The sequence below is a fragment of the Phoxinus phoxinus genome (genome assembly GCF_949152265.1).
Source record: "Phoxinus phoxinus genome assembly, chromosome: 4".
NCBI lineage: Eukaryota > Metazoa > Chordata > Actinopteri > Cypriniformes > Leuciscidae > Phoxinus > Phoxinus phoxinus.
The window spans coordinates 28,622,540-28,643,631 of record NC_136879.1 but is presented as its reverse complement, the minus strand read 5'-3'; the positions used below and the strand labels follow the sequence as shown (position 1 = coordinate 28,643,631).

The 21,092-nt window shown below is 37.0% G+C and overlaps 1 protein-coding gene across 8 annotated transcripts in view; it reads left to right on the top strand.

Annotated features, from left to right (window-relative positions):
* Positions 1-21,092, top strand: part of sez6b (seizure related 6 homolog b) — a 213,469-nt gene that overhangs the window by 110,952 nt on the left and 81,425 nt on the right. For all 8 annotated transcript variants that reach the window (XM_079608882.1, XM_079608884.1, XM_079608883.1 and 5 more), the window contains 2 exons: positions 17,058-17,780; positions 19,169-19,302. In XM_079608882.1, coding sequence (XP_079465008.1) covers positions 17,058-17,780; positions 19,169-19,302 — 857 coding nt within the window. The remainder of the gene's footprint in view (positions 1-17,057; positions 17,781-19,168; positions 19,303-21,092) is intronic.

Here is a 21,092-nt window from a genome sequence, read left to right as displayed (position 1 = left end):
TGGTCGACAATCAACTTAGACATACTGACACCTAGTGGTGTGGATGTAGCATAATACAAAAGCAATGCTTTACTTTTAGTTCTGCATAGGCTAATAGAAATGTGTAATTACCAATCAGCCATGATTGATTTGTTAAAGTGTCCAATAATAGGACTAGTAGTTACTGAGATAAATAGGGCAGTATTTGCATTGGTCATGTGATCTCAATATGGCGGCATCCATGAGGCGACCCGTTCTTATATTAGTCTACTGACATGACTGGAGTCTCATCTCATCTTATGTAAGTGTACTACATTTTAAACATATTTTTCAAAAAGTACTATTAATAACACAGTGTGAACCGTTATGGAGACTGTTTTTGTTTTATAATACAAATGTAATAGTCAATATAGAACAGAGACCAGAATTGACGTTTTTAGCAGTTTCTTTATTACTTCATACTATTGTTATGCAAATTATTTGTGCTTAAGAAAACCTAAATGGAAACGCTTAATATGTGTTTATACGCTAGATTTCTGGAGTTTTACTAAATGTAATGGCTTTCTAAAACTATGACATGTTTTTTAGCGCATGTTAATGATTGAGGAGACAACACGCTGCTTTTTATGACAGAAAAATACAACTGGCTTCCTCATAATGTGCATAACGTAGTTTAGTTGCAGTGTTTTCTTCAGATTAATTTTCAGAAATGCAACTGAAAACAATGTAATTTGTAGGTTCCACCATTGTCATGTTTTTTGGTTAAATCTGGTACAGAATATAATTAAATTTGGCTGTGCGCTGAAACAATCAGAAGCCGCAAGCTAATTCATTTTTTCTAAATGGGCTTTTAAGGCCAAATCTCTGTATTCTCCCAAGTCCTCTAACAAATATCTCTGTTGTGTAGTTGTGGGTTCGGGAGGGGAAATGAGCTTCTGAGAGGAAGCCAGGGAGAAGGTAATGAAGTGTAAAGAGAGCGATTAATAAAAAATCAGTGCAGGAGCCCATGCCACTGTTAATCCTGATTAAAACATAAATGCTGTTTTGGCAGCCCTCTCTGAATAAACTCATTAACTTTTACAGAGGCGATGAATGAAGCATAAGCGTGAGATACTCATATGAGGTGGATGGCTGATCTCTGTGGCCTGGCCGCTGGACTGTGACCGAAACGGAGGAGAGAAGTGGACGATCTGCCCATGATCTCAGAGTTTTATGCATATATGCAACTGCGCTATTGTGCTGCATTTGGGAATGTGCTGGTAGTCATTTTGAAGCCAGAGCTGTTTTATTATAACTTCATTATAGATAAGTTTGAACGAACTGTTTAGCCACGGCTTTAGCCTTCAGAAGGATGAGATTCTTTTGGAGTATTTTTACATTTCCTTACCTTTTCGGCACCCTGCTTGAGACGATGATTTTTAGTAGGACATCTTCATTAACAGCAGCAGTAAAAGCTATTCCGTGGGGATGGATATTTGGCAGGCTTTGAAGGGTAGCGGTGGCGATGACTTGCATCATGCTAATGTGCGTTTAGGAGGTGGTTTCCTGGCATTAACAAAAGGTCATGTGAAATGAGCACATTGGAACCATTAGGATGCAGTTATTTGTCAGTCCCTGAAGAGCCGTGCTAGTGAGCTGGAATGAGAAGCGTGCGTACGGAGTGTAAAGTGCTGGTTTAGCAGCTGTTAATGAAGGGAAATGAGTGTGCTGACTGAGGCAACATGGCGTCAGGTGGCACAGACTAGCCACCTGGCAAAATCCAAAGACCTTTGCAAACCAAAGGAGGCAGAATAGACGTTCTCATTAGTCATCATGTAATAGATGCTGTGTTCTGTGGCTTTTTGCTTAATTGCACTCTAAAATACAAGAGCGGGGAAATAAATGCAGCCGTATGTGTTTTCATCCATGAACAGTTTTAGCATATTCAGGGGGGAGAATGTGCCATTTATTATATCTGCATTTGTTTTAGTGTCCGATTCACTGAAGCGGGGGTTGTTGACCTTTACAGGCCCAGGGACTCCCACCTATTCTGTCTCCCAATATAAAAAAAGGTAGATTTGTCCAATTCACAAAACAAATGAGTGACTCTTTTTAAACTTGTTCTTTTTGGGAAAATAAAAACATTAAGCACAACCAGTGTCGTCACATTTACAAACAAATGACTCTTTAAATCCAGTTCTTTTTCTTTTTCTTTTATAAAAACAGACATGAGATGTTATTCACAAACAGATGAGCCATAAAAGCAATGCCAAATGAATTTGATTCATGAAAAAAATGACTCTTAAATTGGTGTTTTTAGTGAATCAAAGGCATGCAGTGAGACTAGTCTAGTCTGGTTGACAAACAAATGACTCTTTCAAATAGGTTCTTTTTAGTGAATCAAAAAAGGAAGTGAGATCAGTGTAGCCTGATTCACAAACAAATGACTACAGGGGCTCTTTTTACCCAATCAAAAACATACTCCACAACCAATGTAGTCCGATTCATGTACAAATGACTCCTATGGGCTGGTTCTTCAAATTAATCATTCACAAAGTGTTAATGAGATTATATATTTTTTAACAATTTGACTTTGATATAGCAGCAGTTTGAAGGAGATGCAAAGTTGACTTAATTTGGTTCACAGCAGTTTTTGGTTTTGTATTGATTTTTATCTGTTGCATAGTTTGGGGCATGTTGTTGGGCATTTTCTTTTATTAATATGTATTATGTTTTTAATTTTTATAAACACTATATGGGAGGTTTCCCTTTGCAAGCATTTACAGCATTAGCTGAGAGAAAGTGATTCTAAATTGAATCCAATTGAGAGCTTGTGAACTGGAATCAAATTGAATCAAAAAAAATCTGTATTGATACTCAGCCATATTAGTGATGATGGATGTGGTGCAACAGTTTAGTGAAATTACCCCTCAGATAAAAGTCCAAAGAAAGTGCAGAAGAACTATGAGAGCTGATAGTGCTGCATTCAGCATTCTTAACCCTGGATTGGAGAGAAATTGGATCTTGTTTTTCTGTTTTGCCTTCTCAGAGTAATGAGATAATGACGGCTGGAAATTAGAGTCTAATGTCATTCAACGTCTCCTCCTGTGTATTGCCTGAAGAGGCTGATTAGCCTGTTTTCCATCGCAAAGTGTTCCAGCACTCCATTGATATGCCGCTAGTGTTTTGTGGAAACCTACTGTGCACAAATACACAGAATGTTGGTATTGTTAAGGCGTATAGTTGTAATCTTTGACAGCAGCCGCCATTCAAAAACGTTGTCTAAACTGTAAAATATGTAGATGTATTGCACAAGAAGTTAAAGTGTTATGTAGATCATTTTAAAATGACATCATGGATCATGCCTGCACCATAATAAACCTCTGGGGGACTTTTTTAAGGGTAGCATTTTCACAAGTGATAAAATAAACTGGTATAACGAAGCCAGTTGTACAGCATGTGTAACAAACTGTACACTCAGAGACTCAGAGGTTGCTCTTTTTTCATAGCTCATTTATATTTCATAAGTATCATTATCTCAGATGTTTATCATAAAAGTACTTGAACAAAAATACATGTATGTACTGTGTGTGTGTGTGCGCGTTTTTGAAAGAAGCCTCTTAAACTCACCAGCGCTGCATTTGTAATAATAACCAGTAATATTGTGAAATATTATTAAAATTTGATGTAATGGTTTTCTATTTTTAATATATTTTAAAATCAAGGCTTAAATTTATTCCTGTGATGATAAAGCTAAATTTTTACTCCAGTCTTCAGTGTCACATGATCAATCAGAAATCATTCTGATATGCTGATTTGCTGCTCAAAAACATTTCTTTTTCGTCTTCTTATGTTGCTTATTTTTGTTAGTTTAGTTTCAAGAAATATTTTGTAACTTTATAAATATATTTACTGTCACTTTTGATCAATTTAATGCATCCATGCTGAATAAAAAAATATATATTTAAGAAAAAATCTCTGCAATTTAATTACATTTTAGAATTTTGATAAATTTTCATGTTTTTTTTTATTTGAGAAAATGACCACTTTTAATTAGTCTGAAAATAAAAATGTAGTGTTTAAGATTTGGTTATTACCATAATAATACAAAGTATTATTTAAATCTATTTCAAAGATTCACCCCATAAATCATCCATTTTAAGAGAATATACTGAGTAAGTAACATCCATAACATAGACTGTGAAGCATGTAATAACCATGACAGTTTCTGTGGTAAAACTTTACAGCATCAGATGTCTCGGTTTAATGAAGCGCAGTTTTCCTCGGCACACAGATGACACGGATTAGGCTCTGAGAGCAGCGCCTGCCGATTGGCACTGTATATGAAGCACAGGGGAACATCTCTCAGTCTTGCTGGCACAAGCAGGGAAAGATGAAATGAAATGAAAGCATGTCTGGATTAAAGCTTGTTAAGGGGAAGAAGAGCCTTAATTGCTCTGGCTTTGTACAGCCTCACAAAGAGCCAGCACTGCTAATCTGTTGCTCAAGGGTGAATGTTTTCTGCATCCAAACAAAAGGCAGTTTTTAAACAGGAACACAAAAGACCTGTATTCCAGGAAGGGTCTAAATAAATGGGAACGAAAGTGTCCGGGGTGCAAAGGGAGATCAGGAGCTGAGTGAATGGGAAAGTGAAGAAAGTGATCTGTTTGGGGGCTGCTAATTGGATAAAAAGGGGGCATTTATCATTGCTGTTTTTGTTTATTGTTTTAATGCTCATCATTTGACTGGTCAGGAATCTTCTTTGTTAAGGAGCATGTTTGGCATCAAAACACAAAGCATTGATTTCTTTTCTGTTGTGAAGATTTATGAAAATTCAGACTCTGGAAAGAGACAGTACATTATATGCATGAAACAAAATTAGATACTATAAACACTGGAACGATCCATGCAATAATATACTATATTGATCATCCATGTTCTCAAGTTCCTGGATCAACTCATGCAAACCCTTCTTAGGCCCTCATGAATGCCTCTAAAGGGCTTAATTCTTATATTATACCCCAGCAGAGCAAATCCAGTTTTCCGTCTTTCCCCCAGTCTGACTCAACCGCGGTATGTCACCGACTTTGGCTGGAATCTCTTTTTTCCCCCTTGAGCTTTCTCAGTCCAAGCTGTTTGTTTTGTAAGCTAAAAATGCACGAACACGCTGCAGTCAGGACACTTCTGGTTTGGGGTTTTATCAGGTCAGCGAGCTCAGGCAGACTCTTTGACTCTGTGACAGTTTGTTTATTCCTATTCAGGCAGCACATCAAATTTTCACCATGATCTGTTCAAGGCTGTCGTGTTCAGAAATGTGACATATTGAGGTCTTGTACCTCAAAATGATGTCTGATGCTGACATTTTATATCCTGTTCCTCTGTTGCCTCGGTTGCAGTATTAGGATACTAGATATGCACACTCTGGGTTGGCATTGGTGAGAAGTGTTTCTTGTTACTTGATGAAGTGAACATGACTGTGAAGTGTGCGTCTCTAGAGATTAGAATTGGTAACTTTCTAATGCAATCATTTGAGCCCTTTGCACTTCGAACATCATATTTAGCTCCTAATTATTGATCAAAGTAATATCAGAATTTAAAGATGATGATGATGAACTAATTGCACAAATCTATTTTTTTTTAGTAAAACACTATATTTTTTATTAGTTTTAAGTTTACAGTGTTATAATAAATACTTTTATTCAGCAAGCATTAAAATTTTCCAAGACGTTTCCAAAAAATACTTAGTACAACAGTTTTGAAACATTGAAAATAATAAGAAATGTTTCTTGAGCACCAAATCAGCATATTAGAATGATTGATTTCTGACAGGAGTAATGATGCTGAAAATTCAGCTTTGCATCACATAAATAAATGACCTTATATATATATATATATATATATATATATATATATATATATATATATATATATATATATATATATATATATATATATATATATATATATATATATATATACAATATTCAATTGTATATATATATGTATACAATATTCAATATATATATATATATACAATATTTTTGATAAAAATTAATGCAGCCTTGGTGAGGTATACTTGTTATACAGTCTAAGGTTAACAAAATCACTATATATAACAAGAGGGGAAACCATAGTAAACTCATTCAACCCCTCAAATTCAATTTGCCATCTGAAAAGAGCCTTGAACAGCATGCTCCATTACTCTTTGTAGTCATTCTCTACTTTCATTTGGGAATGCCACCAATAATGCTACAGCAAGATGTCACAACAAGGTGGAACAGCATGTTCTGTGTGCTGAAAAGCCTCTTAGAGCAAACATGAGCACACACGGTTTACTCAGCAGATTATGATCAGCCCGTGACATTCAGTGCCCTCCCGTGGGGTTTAATTGAGAACATAATTTCACTTCTCTCCCCATTTGAAGAAATAACAAGGGAGATGAGTGCATCAGTAGCATTTGCAGATGACACATTCCCATCAGTCATTGCACTGAAGTTTCTACTGACAATGGAGCTGGTCTGAAAAGACTCTTTTATAAGCGAAGTGATGACCAAGCATTGCATCAGATTCTGTTTATTGTATCTCAGCCATGCTTGGGCCAAGATTATTACTTTGTTACGGACAAAAAACAAGAGTGCTCGCATGATGCACTATAAACACAATTAGATTGATGGTACAAGGACAGACCCCATGGAATAAACACAGCCAGGCTTGGTTCAGCATGGACATACTGCAGGTTTAGATGCCATGCAACACACGGATGCATACCTGTCAGAAACTCTCAACAACAGGAATCCTTTTGACATAAACAGACATTTTCTTACTTAGTAGAATTTGTATCTCATCTTAAAAGTTCAAATAGGTGAATAAGTAAAAGTCAGTATCAACTGACAGTATTTTGTTAATTTTATAAGCCGTGCGTTCCTACTTAACACCGTTTGTCACTTTATACGTTGAGTCTCACTTTCTGCTCTGGTTTGTTGATTGTCTTTACAAATGGTGAAGGGAAGGAGATCGATACATTGTCTGGGTAGTGCTCTATCTCTGTTTCTCCGCTGGGATGGAGTAGGTGACGCCTGCCTGAGTGCATCACTGGCTCCTCTTGGCTGCTGGTCGATAAGCAGCCACTGATAGCAGGTGTCCTTGCATTGATCCGCCCTGCTTGTTCTTTGTCTCTGGTCATTATGGAGATGTGAGAGTGACCTTTCCACTGTGGCGTGCGGAATGGAAGAAAGGACACGTACACCTGTGCTGCTGTGTGTAGCAGGGGGCACAGCCTTTATTACCTTTAGATCTAGCACACAGGTGAACCCTCAGACATCTCCAGAGGTGACAAGGGGAAGTGACAGTAAAGAGTGGAGCAGTTGACAGTGCAGTGACTCTAGATCATGAATGAAGACATTGAACGTTAGAAGTTAGGAGACAGAACTGTGATATGTATAAGTATGGAGTTATAGCTATTGCTCTGCAGAGATTTATAAAGAGATTTGTACTATAGCTTTACTTTTGCTACTTTGTTAGGATGTCAGTTTAACACATCAATTCAGTACAATTTAAAACTTTATTATAACTATAGACACACTGTACTATATACACACAACTATATACACTATAGACACACTGTCACAGTTTCACTCAGTGCTGTTTGCACTATTACCCGCCACTAGTTTGTTGTCATGGTTTCTGGTTTGAGTCTTCATCTCTGTCAGCTGTGTAGTTAATCACCTCGTTTGCACCTGTTTTTAAGTTCCCTTGTTTCTGTTCATTGTTGTTGGGTCTCATTTATGTTTGGATGTGTGATACGCTAATCTTTGTGGATTTATTAAAGACTGCCTTATCTTCGTGTTCTAGCAACACAATCTATGACACACACACATATGTATAAATGTATACTCACATGGTAAGCTATATCACAATTTTATTTATTTTATATATAATTTTATAATTATATTTTTCATTTTGTTAATTGTTTGATTCATTTCTCTGATATATATATAAAAAAAGTATTGTTCATTTTATGTATACACACACACACACATGCACACAATTTAATTATTTATTTGATTTAGTCAATCATGTAGTAATTTAATTTTCTTTTTGTTTTTTGTTTTTTGTTTTATTATTTGATGAATTAGTCAGTAAAGTTGAGAGTCCAACACGTAAAGTTCAAATAATGAGAATAAATTCTCTTCATGATATTGATAACAATCAAATAGTATTGTTGCATTCTTTAAAACAATGCACTGATAGAGCCTTTAATATGCACAGAACTTACAGAATTGTACAACCAGATTTCTCCAGTAACCTTGGAAAAATGTTGTGCTTGTATTACTTGTCATCACTTTGTAAAGCTAGAGCTTCAAGATTCGAGCTGTTTAGATACACTCAAAGTTGCTGGAGTGCCACAGCAATCACTATTACTTTCAACGCTCAACAAAACCAATGCTACTTTTTCTAGTTCACAACAGGTCTTTATTAAGTTAGCGATGAGAGCAGCTTAAAAATAACTGCTTGTTTCATCACAATTGTGAAGCAATCTGATGCAAATGACTGGAGCAATCACAATCCCTGTCTGAAGTAAACACAACACACTCAATTGAGTCTAGGAAACTGTTTTTTGCCTTTCTTCGTGTATCATCCAGCAGAAATCAGGCGCCCGGTAGACTGCAGCGAGGATGTTTTCTTAGACCTTTTAATGCTCTGATTACTTTACCATCATATTTTATTTGCGTTCAGAGACTGTGCGACTTATTTGTGTTTCGCAGGTACTGCAAATTGCCTTTGTTATCTCTGATGAATTGTGAAAGATGTCAAACCAACTCACTATTCTTTCCCTAGTAACTTGGATTGCTCTCTGTTGTGACAGAATAGGGCTGAAAGAGAACGCTTTCTCTCCCAGCTTGAAGTTTCAAAGAGCCTTTGAATTATGTGTGACGGGGTTGAAGATAATGAAGGGTGTTGGAATGTGTCAGAGCAATGCTGCAGGATTTGTCAGGCTGCTACCACACTGAAAAACGTTTCACATCGTCATTGTTTACTTTAGTAGATTAAAGTGTGTGTGTGTGTGTGTGTCTTTAGATGCATCCTTTGCTGGCATTATTCAAGAATGCCAATATGGTTTCCAGTGTGTTCTGTTTCCATGGTGTTTCTGTTTTTTTTTTGGTGTTTTTTTTAGGTCTTGTGCAAATGATTTTTCATGATCTGTTATGGCATGTAGTAACTTTACAGTAGCCTTATTACAGGATCAATCGCCTGGAATGACATTCAGTCATTATTCACTCGCCCATCGAACATATGATACAGTTCAACATCCAGATAAACCATACATTTATTTATTTACTAATTCAAACGTTATATAATGAGTTGGATTAAAGATTTAAGGTATATAAAATACAGTTAAGTGTTAAAAAAATAAATGTAAAAGTTTGTGTGCCGTGGAAGCGATTACTCACCCCTCTCTCTCTCTCTCTCTCTCTCTCTCTCTCTCTCTCTCTCTCTCTCTCTCTCTCTCTCTCTCTCTCTCTCTCTCTCTCTCTCTCTCTCTCTCTCTCTCTCTCTCTCTCTCTCTCTCTCTCTCTCTCTCTCTCTCTCTCTCTCTCTCTCTCTCTCTCTCTCTCTCTCTCTCTCTCTCTCTCTCTCTCTCTCTCTCTCTCTCTCCCTCTCTCCCTCCCTCTCTACATATAATTGGAGTCTGTGAGCAGCTCTCTGCCATCCAAATAGATTAATTATGAAGCCTTGTGTGTGTGGAGTGTAAGTGTTGAACTGTGAGTGGGGAAGACACGAATCAAAGAAAATCAATTTAGGGGGTGATGCAGCCACCTCATCTCACTTCTCCCCTTAATTTCCCTCATGCTCTCTGAAAGGGCTCATCATAACTGAAGTGACATTCTTTCAAGTTCCATCTGGGGATAAGTAGAGTTGTGTGCGTGCATGTATGGCTGTAAGCAGATGTGTGCAGTTATTATATTTAGATCTGATACGATTACACTTCTTAAAATAATATTCTAGTTATTTTTTTTTTTGGAGGATTTAAAAGTAAAAATGCAAATCATATCACGTCTTATAAAAAGCACTTACATTCATTATTCTGTCTAAAACTTGTTTATTGAGCTCCTCAAAAGTTTGGGGTCAGTAAGATTTAAAGGAGAACTCCGGTCAATTTTAACATTGAGCTCAATTTTTAGTAAATTTGGAGTGCTGTCAATACAGAGAACAACGACAAAAATCGGTGTTACCTACACTGTGTTATCCTCTTTTTAAAATGTACACCCTATTGACTTGAATGGGGCAAGTTTTAAACTTAACCAGTTCTTAGTCTTATCATCCTTGATGTGTCATTACAAGTGCCCAGCCATGTTGAGTGATTCCTTCAGAGTGAACACGGGTTAATCTGACTGCAGTAGATGTGAAAGATATGAATAAAAATGATGTTATATCAGCCAGCGCACAGACCTGTATTTACTTCCTGTTTTCGGTCGAAGTCCAAAGTAGTCGATTGTCGAGTTCACGCGCATAGGTTTAGTTACTATGATCACGCGCGTGAACTCGACAATCGACTACTTTGGACTTCCACCGAAAACAGGAAGTAAATACAGGTCTGTGCGCTGGCTGATATAACATAATTTTTATTCATATCTTTCACATCTCCTGCAGTCAGATTCACCGTGTTCACTCTGAAGGAATCACTCAACATGGCTGGGCACTTGTATGACACATCAAAGATGTTAAGAGGATAAAAGCAGGTTTAAAACTTGCCCCTTTCAAGTCAATAGGGTGCAAATTTTAAAAATAGGATAACACAGTGTAGGCAACACCGATTTTTGTCGTTGTTCTCTGTATTGACAGCACTCCAAATTTACTAAAAATTGAGCTCAATGTTAAAATTGACCGGAGTTCTCCTTTAATATTTTTAATTGATATATGTATTCAGCAACATCCTATAACAATATCCTACAACATGTAGGCTATGGTCTGTTTTGGTTTCGTTTTCAGTGTTCTGGTTTCCCTCTGTTGCCTGCCTGTGTTCCTATTAGTTTTCGTGATGTCCTATTTTACTTTGATTACTCCTTGTCAGTATTTAAGCCCTCGGTTCTTTCAGTTCCCTTGTCCGGTATCAGGTTTCTATGTGGTTGTTATTGTTTCCTCCTGCGAGTTTTCTGTTGGGATTTAATAAAGACTGTTTTTTTTGTTATCTACTCCTTTCATCGTGCGCTTAATACAACAGCCATTCGAATCGTGACAATTGCATAATAGTATATTTCAAATAAATTTAGTTCTTTTTCCTACTTTCTAATCAAAGACTCCTGAAAAAAGTATCAGTTTCCACAAAAACATTAAGCAACACAATTATTTTTCCAATATTGATAATAATAAATGTGTTTTGAACATCAAATCAGCATATTAGAATGATTTCTGAAGAATAATGTGACTGAAGACTGGATTAATGACTGCTGAAAATGTATTTGGAATAAATTACACTTTTAAATACATTACAATAGAACAATTTCAAATTTGAATAATATTTCATCATATTATTGTTTTTACTACTCTTTTTACTGTGTTTTTAATCCAATAAGTGCAAATAAAAGAGACTTCTTTCATAAACTTTAAGGAAATCTTACCAACCCCAAATTTTTGAACAGCAGTGTAACTTTACACAGAAAAGGTTTGTAAGTGATTTTCCTCACACTAAACTGTTGACTATGTGCACACTATTGAAAGAGCATTTTCATGTTTAAAATGACCCAGCTTTCTTCCATTGTAAGTGCCTCATTAATCAAATTGCAATAACTTCAGCTCTACAACAACTTTCCATTCCTGTCACTTAGCCCACACAGTCCTTCACTGTTAAACAATACCCTAATAGCTTAATTCACACATTGTTTTAGCAAACTTGCATTCAATCTGACTCCATTCTGATATGAAACGCACACTTTTTCACTCATTTCCACTTAATATTCTCATTTAATATCCTGTTTCAACATGTCATATTGTGGAAGTAAAAGGGGTTGTGACCACCGCTCGCATTGATTTTAGGCTTACTTACAGTTTGTAGAAAGCATTTTGTTACCACCATCCTTGTGTTCTCAAAGACCTGCGTGGAATGATTGGATAAATGGTCGGATTGCTTAGTTTTATTCTGACCTTGTAAAAATAGGGTTAAAAAAAGCACCTGTAGAGAGGTTTTTTCTGTCTTTTTTTCAGAAGAAAAACCGATGGAACAAATAGTGTTTTTAGGCCTTTCCGCGAACCGTTCCTGCGGTGAATGAAAACGCTCGGAAATGTAATCAGCTCCGTTTATTTAGAATTCTGCGGTCTGTTCAAGATAAGCCCCATTTTTAGTTACAGTCTTTGAAAAGCTCAATGATAAACATCAAAGTTCCTCTTGAGGCGGTTCTCCATCACTCAGTCGGCCTTTGTGTCTCTCCGAGTTGGACTGACTTCGGCTGAAAGAAGGAGGTGGGGAGAGATAGAGGTGGAGGACAATAAAAGGAAAGGGCGGCATGACTGTTAATGGGAAGGAGATGGAGAAACCTTGACTGGGAAGGTAGATGAATAGAGAGGTGTGATGAGTCATTTAAGCTCCTTAAACACTAAACTATGTATATTTCCGGTACCGTCATTTCAGTGAACTACGCAGCTCAACTTAAATGAGTGATGTCAGATGTAGTTACTTCCTCTGGCAGAAGTGCAGTTTGATTTTTATTTCCCTCTTGTTTTCTTTTTCATAACTTAGACTTGGCAGTGTGCTTCTTCCTGCAGGGTTTTTTTCCCTCAGTGGAGGCTGAAGACGTATAGCTGTGAGGGAGGTGCTATTTTCCCTGGTGTATTATTGATGCTAGCTGTACACAATAGGGAGGGGAGTATTTTGCCTCACAGTCTTTCTCTCTTTTTTGTAGTTTTCACTATAGCTTGTGGCTTGTGGTGTGTGTTTTCTCTCTGTCTCTGTCTCTCCGTCTCCTTTTTCTCACCATCTGTCTCTCTCTTAAAACACGATACCGGTCTCCTTGCTGAGCTGTTATCAAAACCCACTTAAAGCGACAGCAAAAACATCCTTCCAGGGAGGCAGTAATAATTTAATCAATGCAAACAGTGGTAAGGAAAAAAAGGAGTTAAGGTTTTTGCTGAGTGGCATGTGGAAAGACATCACAGAAGAGTGCCCGCCTACTGCCCGTCAAGGTTTAGTATCAAATTCAAACTCTCCGTCCTCCAACCACACAGCTGGTACATAAGCTCTGGGAGATGAAGCAGTATCCATCTCTAGGCTGGTTTTGGATGATGACAGGGGCGTCATGCACTTGGTATTTTTGAGGGGGCACCAGTTAGGGGGACGGCGTGCATGTCCAGTGATCGCCTCGCATCCTTGTCACGTGACACACCGCAGCCACAAAAACACATGAAAGTAATGGGCCGGTGAACTGGGAAAAGTGAAATTATAGTTTATAATAAGAAGAATAACTTTAGAATTACATACGCAGTGTGTATCTGATATCAATAAAACACGTCGTCAAATTATATGGGAAAGGACTATTATTGCCGCTTCCATATCAGTGTGTATTTTACAAACTTTAATATATTTTTTTTAAATGTGTATTTAAATAACATAAAATAAACTTATATGGTTGAAAAGACTGAACAGTTGTGATACATGGCAAGTAAGAACTTTAGACCTGTAATAAACCTTTTAGACTATCTTCTATCTTCTATCTTTCATAACAATGTATTTAGCCCTGTTGGAATTCACACAAACTATTTGTTTGTTTGTTTGTTTGTTTGTTTGTTGGTTGGTTGGTTGGTTTATTTATTTATTTATTTATTCAGATGACATGCAATTATGAGCCTACCCTATGAAATGAATAATAAATTATATGGGGCCAATATGATTCACAAATATATATATTTTTAGTTTTTATATTATTTAGATATACAGGTGAAACTTGAAAGATTAGAATATGGTGCAAAAGTTCATTTATTTCAGTAATTCAACTTAAAAGGTGAAACTAATATATTATACAGACTCATTACATGCAAAGTGAGATATTTCAAGCCTTTATTTGTTATAATTTAGATGATTATGGCTTACAGCTTACGAAAACCCCAAATTCAAAATTAGAATATTGTGAAAAGGTTTTAATAGCTGTAAGCCATAGTCATCAAAATTATAACAAATAAAGGCTTAAAATATCTCACTTTGCATGTAATGAGTCTATATAATATATTAGTTTCAAGTTGAATTACTGAAATAAACTAACTTTTGTACGATATATACTAATTTTTCGAGTTTCACCTGTATATATAGTTGTATTTATTTATTTATGTGTGGCAAACTTCTATTTCTACTGTAGCTCTAATAGAAAAGTGCATGCAATGTGCAAAAACACGGGGACAATTTGTGACCTCAAAAGTAGGAGCATTTTTAGGAGGATGTGAAAGCAGGAACGAAGCCAGGTCGCTCCAGAGAGATTGCTCCGGTAATACCTGTGCTTGTAATTCACTTTGGATAAAAGCGTCTTATAAATAATGACTACTAACTGATGTGCTGCTTTACAGATGTCTCAGGGCAACTTTTGGCATAAAAATGAGAGACACCCCACTCCTCCCTCCAGCTGTTATTTGCAGTTATTCCTCCTCTTCGTTGTGTTTCGCGCCTAAAGGGCACTATTTAAACAGGAGTTCACTGAACATACCTATTTGCAAGTTAAGAGAAAATGCAACAGAGGGTAAAACAAAGCCCACACTCCCCCGCTGGTTTGTGTAAAAAGCTTCTAAGGCAAGCTCATGGTCATTTAAAAGTCAAATCCAGCCATTGAAGAGCACAGCACTGAGGGACCTTTGAACAGACAGTGAAGTCAGTCTGAGAGATTGTGTTTATACTCCACCAGCACTAATGGAGCAAATCAAACACTCTCCTGCCTCTGTTTGGTCTTGCCTGGAGTTTTTAGAGGAGCTGGACTATGAATTGCTGGGGTTATGTGAAGTGCAGGGGGTCTATGGGACTTTCCACTGGGAAGCATTTGGGAATGCTGACTTTTTTTTTTTTTTTTTTTGCTCCCAGACTCCCAACATTCTGTGAGCGCTTCTTTCCAGAGATGTTTGTGCTCAGGGTGAAATTGATCATAATTCACCTCATAATATTAGCCACATTCATTTCATTCAGACTGTCTAATGTAACAACCTTGAGATTTGACATCAGCTATTTCATAATTTCTCATGTAAGAGCACAGCTAATAAATAAAACATAAAGCAAAACCCTGATTGACATTTAGAGCTGATGATTTTGCATCTAGGTGTCCTTGTCTAAAACTTCCTATCTGCTTTTGGGGTTTGATCTACAAATGGCTGAATTCTAAATATATGACAGGAATTGAGGAATTCCTGCCCTTTGCTTTGTCTCTCATGTGTCATTTTTCTTCTTGCGTGGATGTGAGGGAATGCGTTAGATGTCGATGTGATTTTTACCCTCAAAGCGAAGTCAATCTCTCATAAAACACACATCACCGCTCTACGAAACGATGTGTATCTTTTGCTTCTGACACTTCATAGGATAGGGGGAAAAATAGCCCGTCAGTTCTGTTCGGTTTGAGATATCATCCTCTCCCTTCCCTTCGTGGGAATGCGCTTCAGATACACCGGGCTCCATTGTTGGGAGCAGATTGTTATTAGTAAGATATGAAACAGAAAGAGAGCCATTAGGGTGCAAATGAAGCATTGTGAAATCAAAAGTTTCCCCTCCTGAAGGCCGGCTGATTACATCTCACCAGGTGCAGGTGGGGAGATCCATTTTCACCGCCACACTTCTCAAATCCACTCATTTCCACGTGCCGCCTGATGAAGGTAGGCACTCATTAATTGGCATGGGGAGGATAGGGAGCATTCAAATGAACAATTATGGCAAAGGAGTTTATCTTTTTTTTCTCCACACGCTCCGTGGCATTTCAAAGCATCTACAATCATAATCCATTTAGTGGATACTTTTCCATTTTGTTAATGTTCTGGGGGTTCTGACCCCACAGTTTGAATGCTTTGCAATTTTGCGTATGGCTGAACCACAAAGCGTCACATGCCATATAGCACACAGTCCTCCTCTCCTTGGGTGGTAAAGACAGAAAATTAGTTGCAAGGCTTTACACAAAGGAGGGTGGCTGCCTTTGAAATATGTTAAAAGGGACTATAGTTGTTTGAACAAGTTGTTATTATAGTTCTGTTTTTACAGATTTTTATTTTTATTGTTTGATGAAAATGCCCTTTAAATTAAGTCAGTAGAATTTTTCTTGGGATATTTATTAATTTTAGTTTTATTTGGATCAAACATTAGGTAAAATTTAAACATTAATATAAAGGTACACAACAGAATTCTGGCACCTTTATCGACATTTCTGGTTGAAACATAATTTGCAAGTGACTTAATGAAATAGCCTACTTAATCAAGTACGTCTGTTACATATGCGTTTATTTATTATAAAAGAACATACAGTAAACTATGAGTGCTTATAAGTTTGTGGCTTGCGTGTTCCTTTTTAAATCAGGCATTTATGATTTAAAAAACATTTTTTTAAATGTTCTATTGGTTTTCATACAGATAAATGCACATTTCACCTTTTCAAAGCTTTGTAAATGTCTCTTTTGAATTTCATATGATTACACTGTATATTTGACATTACATACGTCACTTTGTGTCTAAGTATTATTTGTAACAACATGAACATGAAGGAAATATATAGTCAAATGAGAAACACTTTACAATATGTTACACATTTATTAATTTTTTTTTTAAACAAAAGAGTTGTCTAGTTGTAGACTATATAATTGAACTAACAATAAACTATTGTGTTTGTATCCTTTATCATGTGAAAACCGCTCGTTTTTAATAAAAAACATTACGTGTATAAGTAGCACAACTCTATTAACTGAATAAACTCTCATTTCCGTCCACTGGTGCTATTGTTTAGGATTGTTTCATTACTTTATCACTGACTTCATAATGTAACCTTCACAATGTACATTTTCATCAGAAGTTTTGTTTTTGATGAGGTTAACACTGTTCTAAACGTACTGTATGCTTCATAATGAGCTCTGCTTTTATTGAATGCCTCCTCTAGGTTCTTTTATGAATGGGAGGTTAGCAGTCACCCAAAGAGGAGGTCAGCTGGAAGCAGAGGACGGGTCTAACCCCTATCACACCACACAGGACACAGACAGAGACCTGCCCCATTTCACAACCGCTCCTCCTTACAGTGGCCTCGACCACCATCCACCTTTTAAGCCCTACCCGCCTTACGACCCCCGAGGCCAAAGCCACGAGCAGTATTTTCAGGACAGCGGAGGGGCAGCTCACCATCCCACAGTGCCATCCTCTAGTTCCCATCTCGTCCAGGATCTGTCCACACCGCTGGTCCCACACGAGGACGCGCCTCCATTCTCTGATGTAGCAGCTCCCAGAACCACCACACTGGTTCCATCGGCCGCTGCCCTCACCCAGCCACGTGTGCCCAACATCCGACACAAACCTTCAGCAGAAACTCAGAGAAGCACAGAGGAACCACCGATATCCATGACCGTAGCGTCACTGACCACTACTGATGCACACACATCCACACCGCCTGCTTCCAAAAAGTTAGATACAGGTGATGACACTGCGACCTTAAACAACGAGCCTATCCCGGTGAAAAGAGACAAAGAAAAGTCTTCGATGATCAAGATACGTGGCACTCCAGGAAGTGATGTTGCTGTAAAAGCATCATCAATGCCTGGGGCTTTGGATGATGAGACCACCACCTCCACCATCATCACTACAACGGTTATTACGACCGCGCAGACGCCAGGTACCATTCACACGATCAGCGTGACTAAGATTTACATATATTTCTCACAGTTTTCTAATGCTTGATTCAGGGCTCTTCACAGTTTTACTTGCCCTGCTTGTGCCTAAAGATGTGGGTTTAACGTTGGAACTGGATAAGTGATTTTGTGCCGCTCTATTTGACACCTTTCTCACTATGACTTTGAGTGTATTGCAATTATTGTAAACCCATAATGTTTACAATAATTGCTTTTTAATTGTGACTTCAATCTTGTTTTTTTGTCTCTTTAAAATCACAGAACAATCATATGATATTATGTATGAAAGTATTTTTTAAAGCAAGGGAATGTGTCATTGAAAATGAATATTAATTTGTGTTTTAAATGTGTATATTCAGCTTTCAGCTTTTGTTTCTTTTATTACATGGGGCATTTGTTAATTTGTTATATGTATTACAGTATATGAATAAATCTTTAATCTATTATTTTTTTATTCAATTATTATTAATTATTATATAAGTAATTTCATTTAACTGCCCCCTGACATCAGTTTGAGCACAAGTTTGTTTTATCTATTAATAAGAATGTGTGATATAGATTTTTATATATATATAATTAATTTACATCATCCAATATTGAATATTTAATAGTGCATGATCATATCATTTACCTTACATTTCACTACCTACTAGTCATCATCTAACACTCTTAATGTTAATATTTAAAAACACACAAAAAATGTTTTAATGTAATACCTAAATTCACCTTTAGCATAAAACAACTTTTATTAAAAAGTTTTACTGTTCTCTTTAGACAAAGGAGCATAATATTTTAATATCTATGTGCTTATCAATATGGGTCAAATTTTTTATATCAGTGCATCACTAAGTTATTTCGCCTATTTATTCATGTATAAGTTCCTAATAAGAAACTTTGATCTGATTGGGCTGTTGGAAGTGATGCAGTTCAATTATACAGGGCTTCCTTGAGACCGCTAGCCAAGTTGTTCAGACAATCATCTGACAATTCAAATATGAAAATATGTAATTTTGCACATCCCTAATAACTAAGCCAAGAGTATGAATTTATATGGAGAGAGGACATTTCTCTTGACCAGTAGCTCTTTACTCTAGAGGGAGATAAAGGAGCCGACAGAGCAGAAAGACCTCAAGGCTACCCGAAAAGATTCGCTCACCTGCCATTTCACTAGAATTGTCTGCGTTCTCCTACACAGCAGGGCAGGAAAACTGACCCTGTTGATCCTGACAGAAAATGAGAAAACCTTGAAAGACAATTAAAGATGGGAGACAATGCAATGAAGTGAGCTGGAGAGAATGAGAAAAGGCTGGCCTCTGTTGAAAGGCTCACACTTTCTCTGTCTCTCTCTGTCCTTTTACCTTTTCTAATGCAGCTCCATGCAGCACCAATTTCACATCGCCGGGAGGCTACATAGAGACGCCACAGCAAGCCAGGAGTTGGGACAATACGAATCTGGACTGCACATACACCGTGACAGTCTACATGGGCTATGGTGTGGAAATTCAGGTAAATTCATCACACTCTGCTTTTGTTATTGACCCAGTCTCTGGAAATGATCTAAATTACTGTGGTAATCCAGTTCTGCTCTTTTATTCTTGAAAGGTTAAGTGTGTAATTTTTGTGCCTCCAGCAATAAACAGAATTGCAAAAATAATGATTGTTTTTACACAGGTTTTGCGAACAATCATTCGCAAGGCATTGGTTTCCCCCAAACTCACTCAGTTGGTTGATTCAGTGTTGCTGTCCAACTGGTTGGAAATGTTTTATTAGCACCAAAGAGACAGAGTGTTACGCTTTTCAGAAATCAACCTGTTAATACCTTTCTTATAGTTATCTCTGAATATGAGAAAAGGCGTATTCATTTCATTTTAACTGTGAAAAATTACTACCTTCAGCTTTATGGAGTTTTTAAAATAAAGGTCACATATAAATGCAGCCGCTGTTCTTACATAAACTGACAGAAATGGGTGATGTATTTGAATGGTTTGGGTTTTGTTTTGGACCCCAGTTATCTGCCTACATGGACAACATTTTCTTTTTGATATACTGCTGAAATTAAGTCTGTTCCAGATGTTATTCAAATATGCTGTATTATAAGTTATTTTGGTTGCACTTTATTTTACAGTACGTGCACTTGCGTGTACTTATATTAAACATTACTTTCTTAGGTAAGTAATACTAATTTAACTACATGGGTTAAGGTTAGGTTTATGGGTAGTTCAGGGTTAGTACCTAGTTATTATTACCCAGTTATTGTAATAACTATAATAAGTAAATTGTATGTACATGAGAACAGGACTGTGAAATAAAGTGCTACCATTATTTTTATAAAAATAATTGCATGTATACTTCATGGGCAATGCCAGAATCCATTGCAATAAGCTCAATGATTAATTAATTAATTTCATGACAACTCAGTGTTTCGCATGCTGGATATGACAATGTTGATATGTTTGGTCTTGGCGCTGCTGCTGCTGTTGGTTATTGCTGCTGCAGAGTACATGAACTTGCTACTGCCAATACATACACAACACACTGCTGTGAGCAAATAAGACATGCTGCTGCTGTACAATATAGTGCACATTAATTATCAATAGCAGATACAGGTGGAGCGGGAAAGTTGGAGGGAAAGTGCGCTGCAGCTGCTACAGCAATGCTGACCAAATATTTAAAGGTTGATCAGCGAGCTCATTGGCTACTGATTCAGCAGGAACCAATCAGCTGTGCCCTAAAAATAATGGTAAATATAAGCAGGTTGAGTTAAGGACCTATCAGCCTGCTCTATCTCGAGTTTCATGACAGAACTTTGCATTAATTTAGTAATTAATTTGTTTGCTTTTGTTTGTTTGTTTATTTTTTAAGATGGTAAATAGTCAGGAAATGTCAATTCTACAAACAGTATAACTGTATTTTAATCAGTAGTGAAGAGTTGTTATAAAATAATTTTGTCCTGTTAAAATTCGACCCCTAAAAGTGTGCCTAAATTGCTAAATATTAACAGTACTATTTTCTTTTCTCTTATTATTTCATTTTATTTTTAGTATATTAGTTTATGCTCAGTTTTTCTCTTTCGTCACATAAAGTCAACAAGACAATTGGTTGGGCTCCATTTTGGTTAGGATGCTGCCTGTGTAGACTGTATAGACAGCATGGAAGCTCACTAGGGTTTGGAGCAAAACCATGATGTGTGGCCTCACAAAAATCACCTTCATCCGTATGATTAACTGCAGCCACCTTCATAAAATATACAATAGCCATTACCTCTCTGACCTTCCAGATGGTTTGGCTAATATATC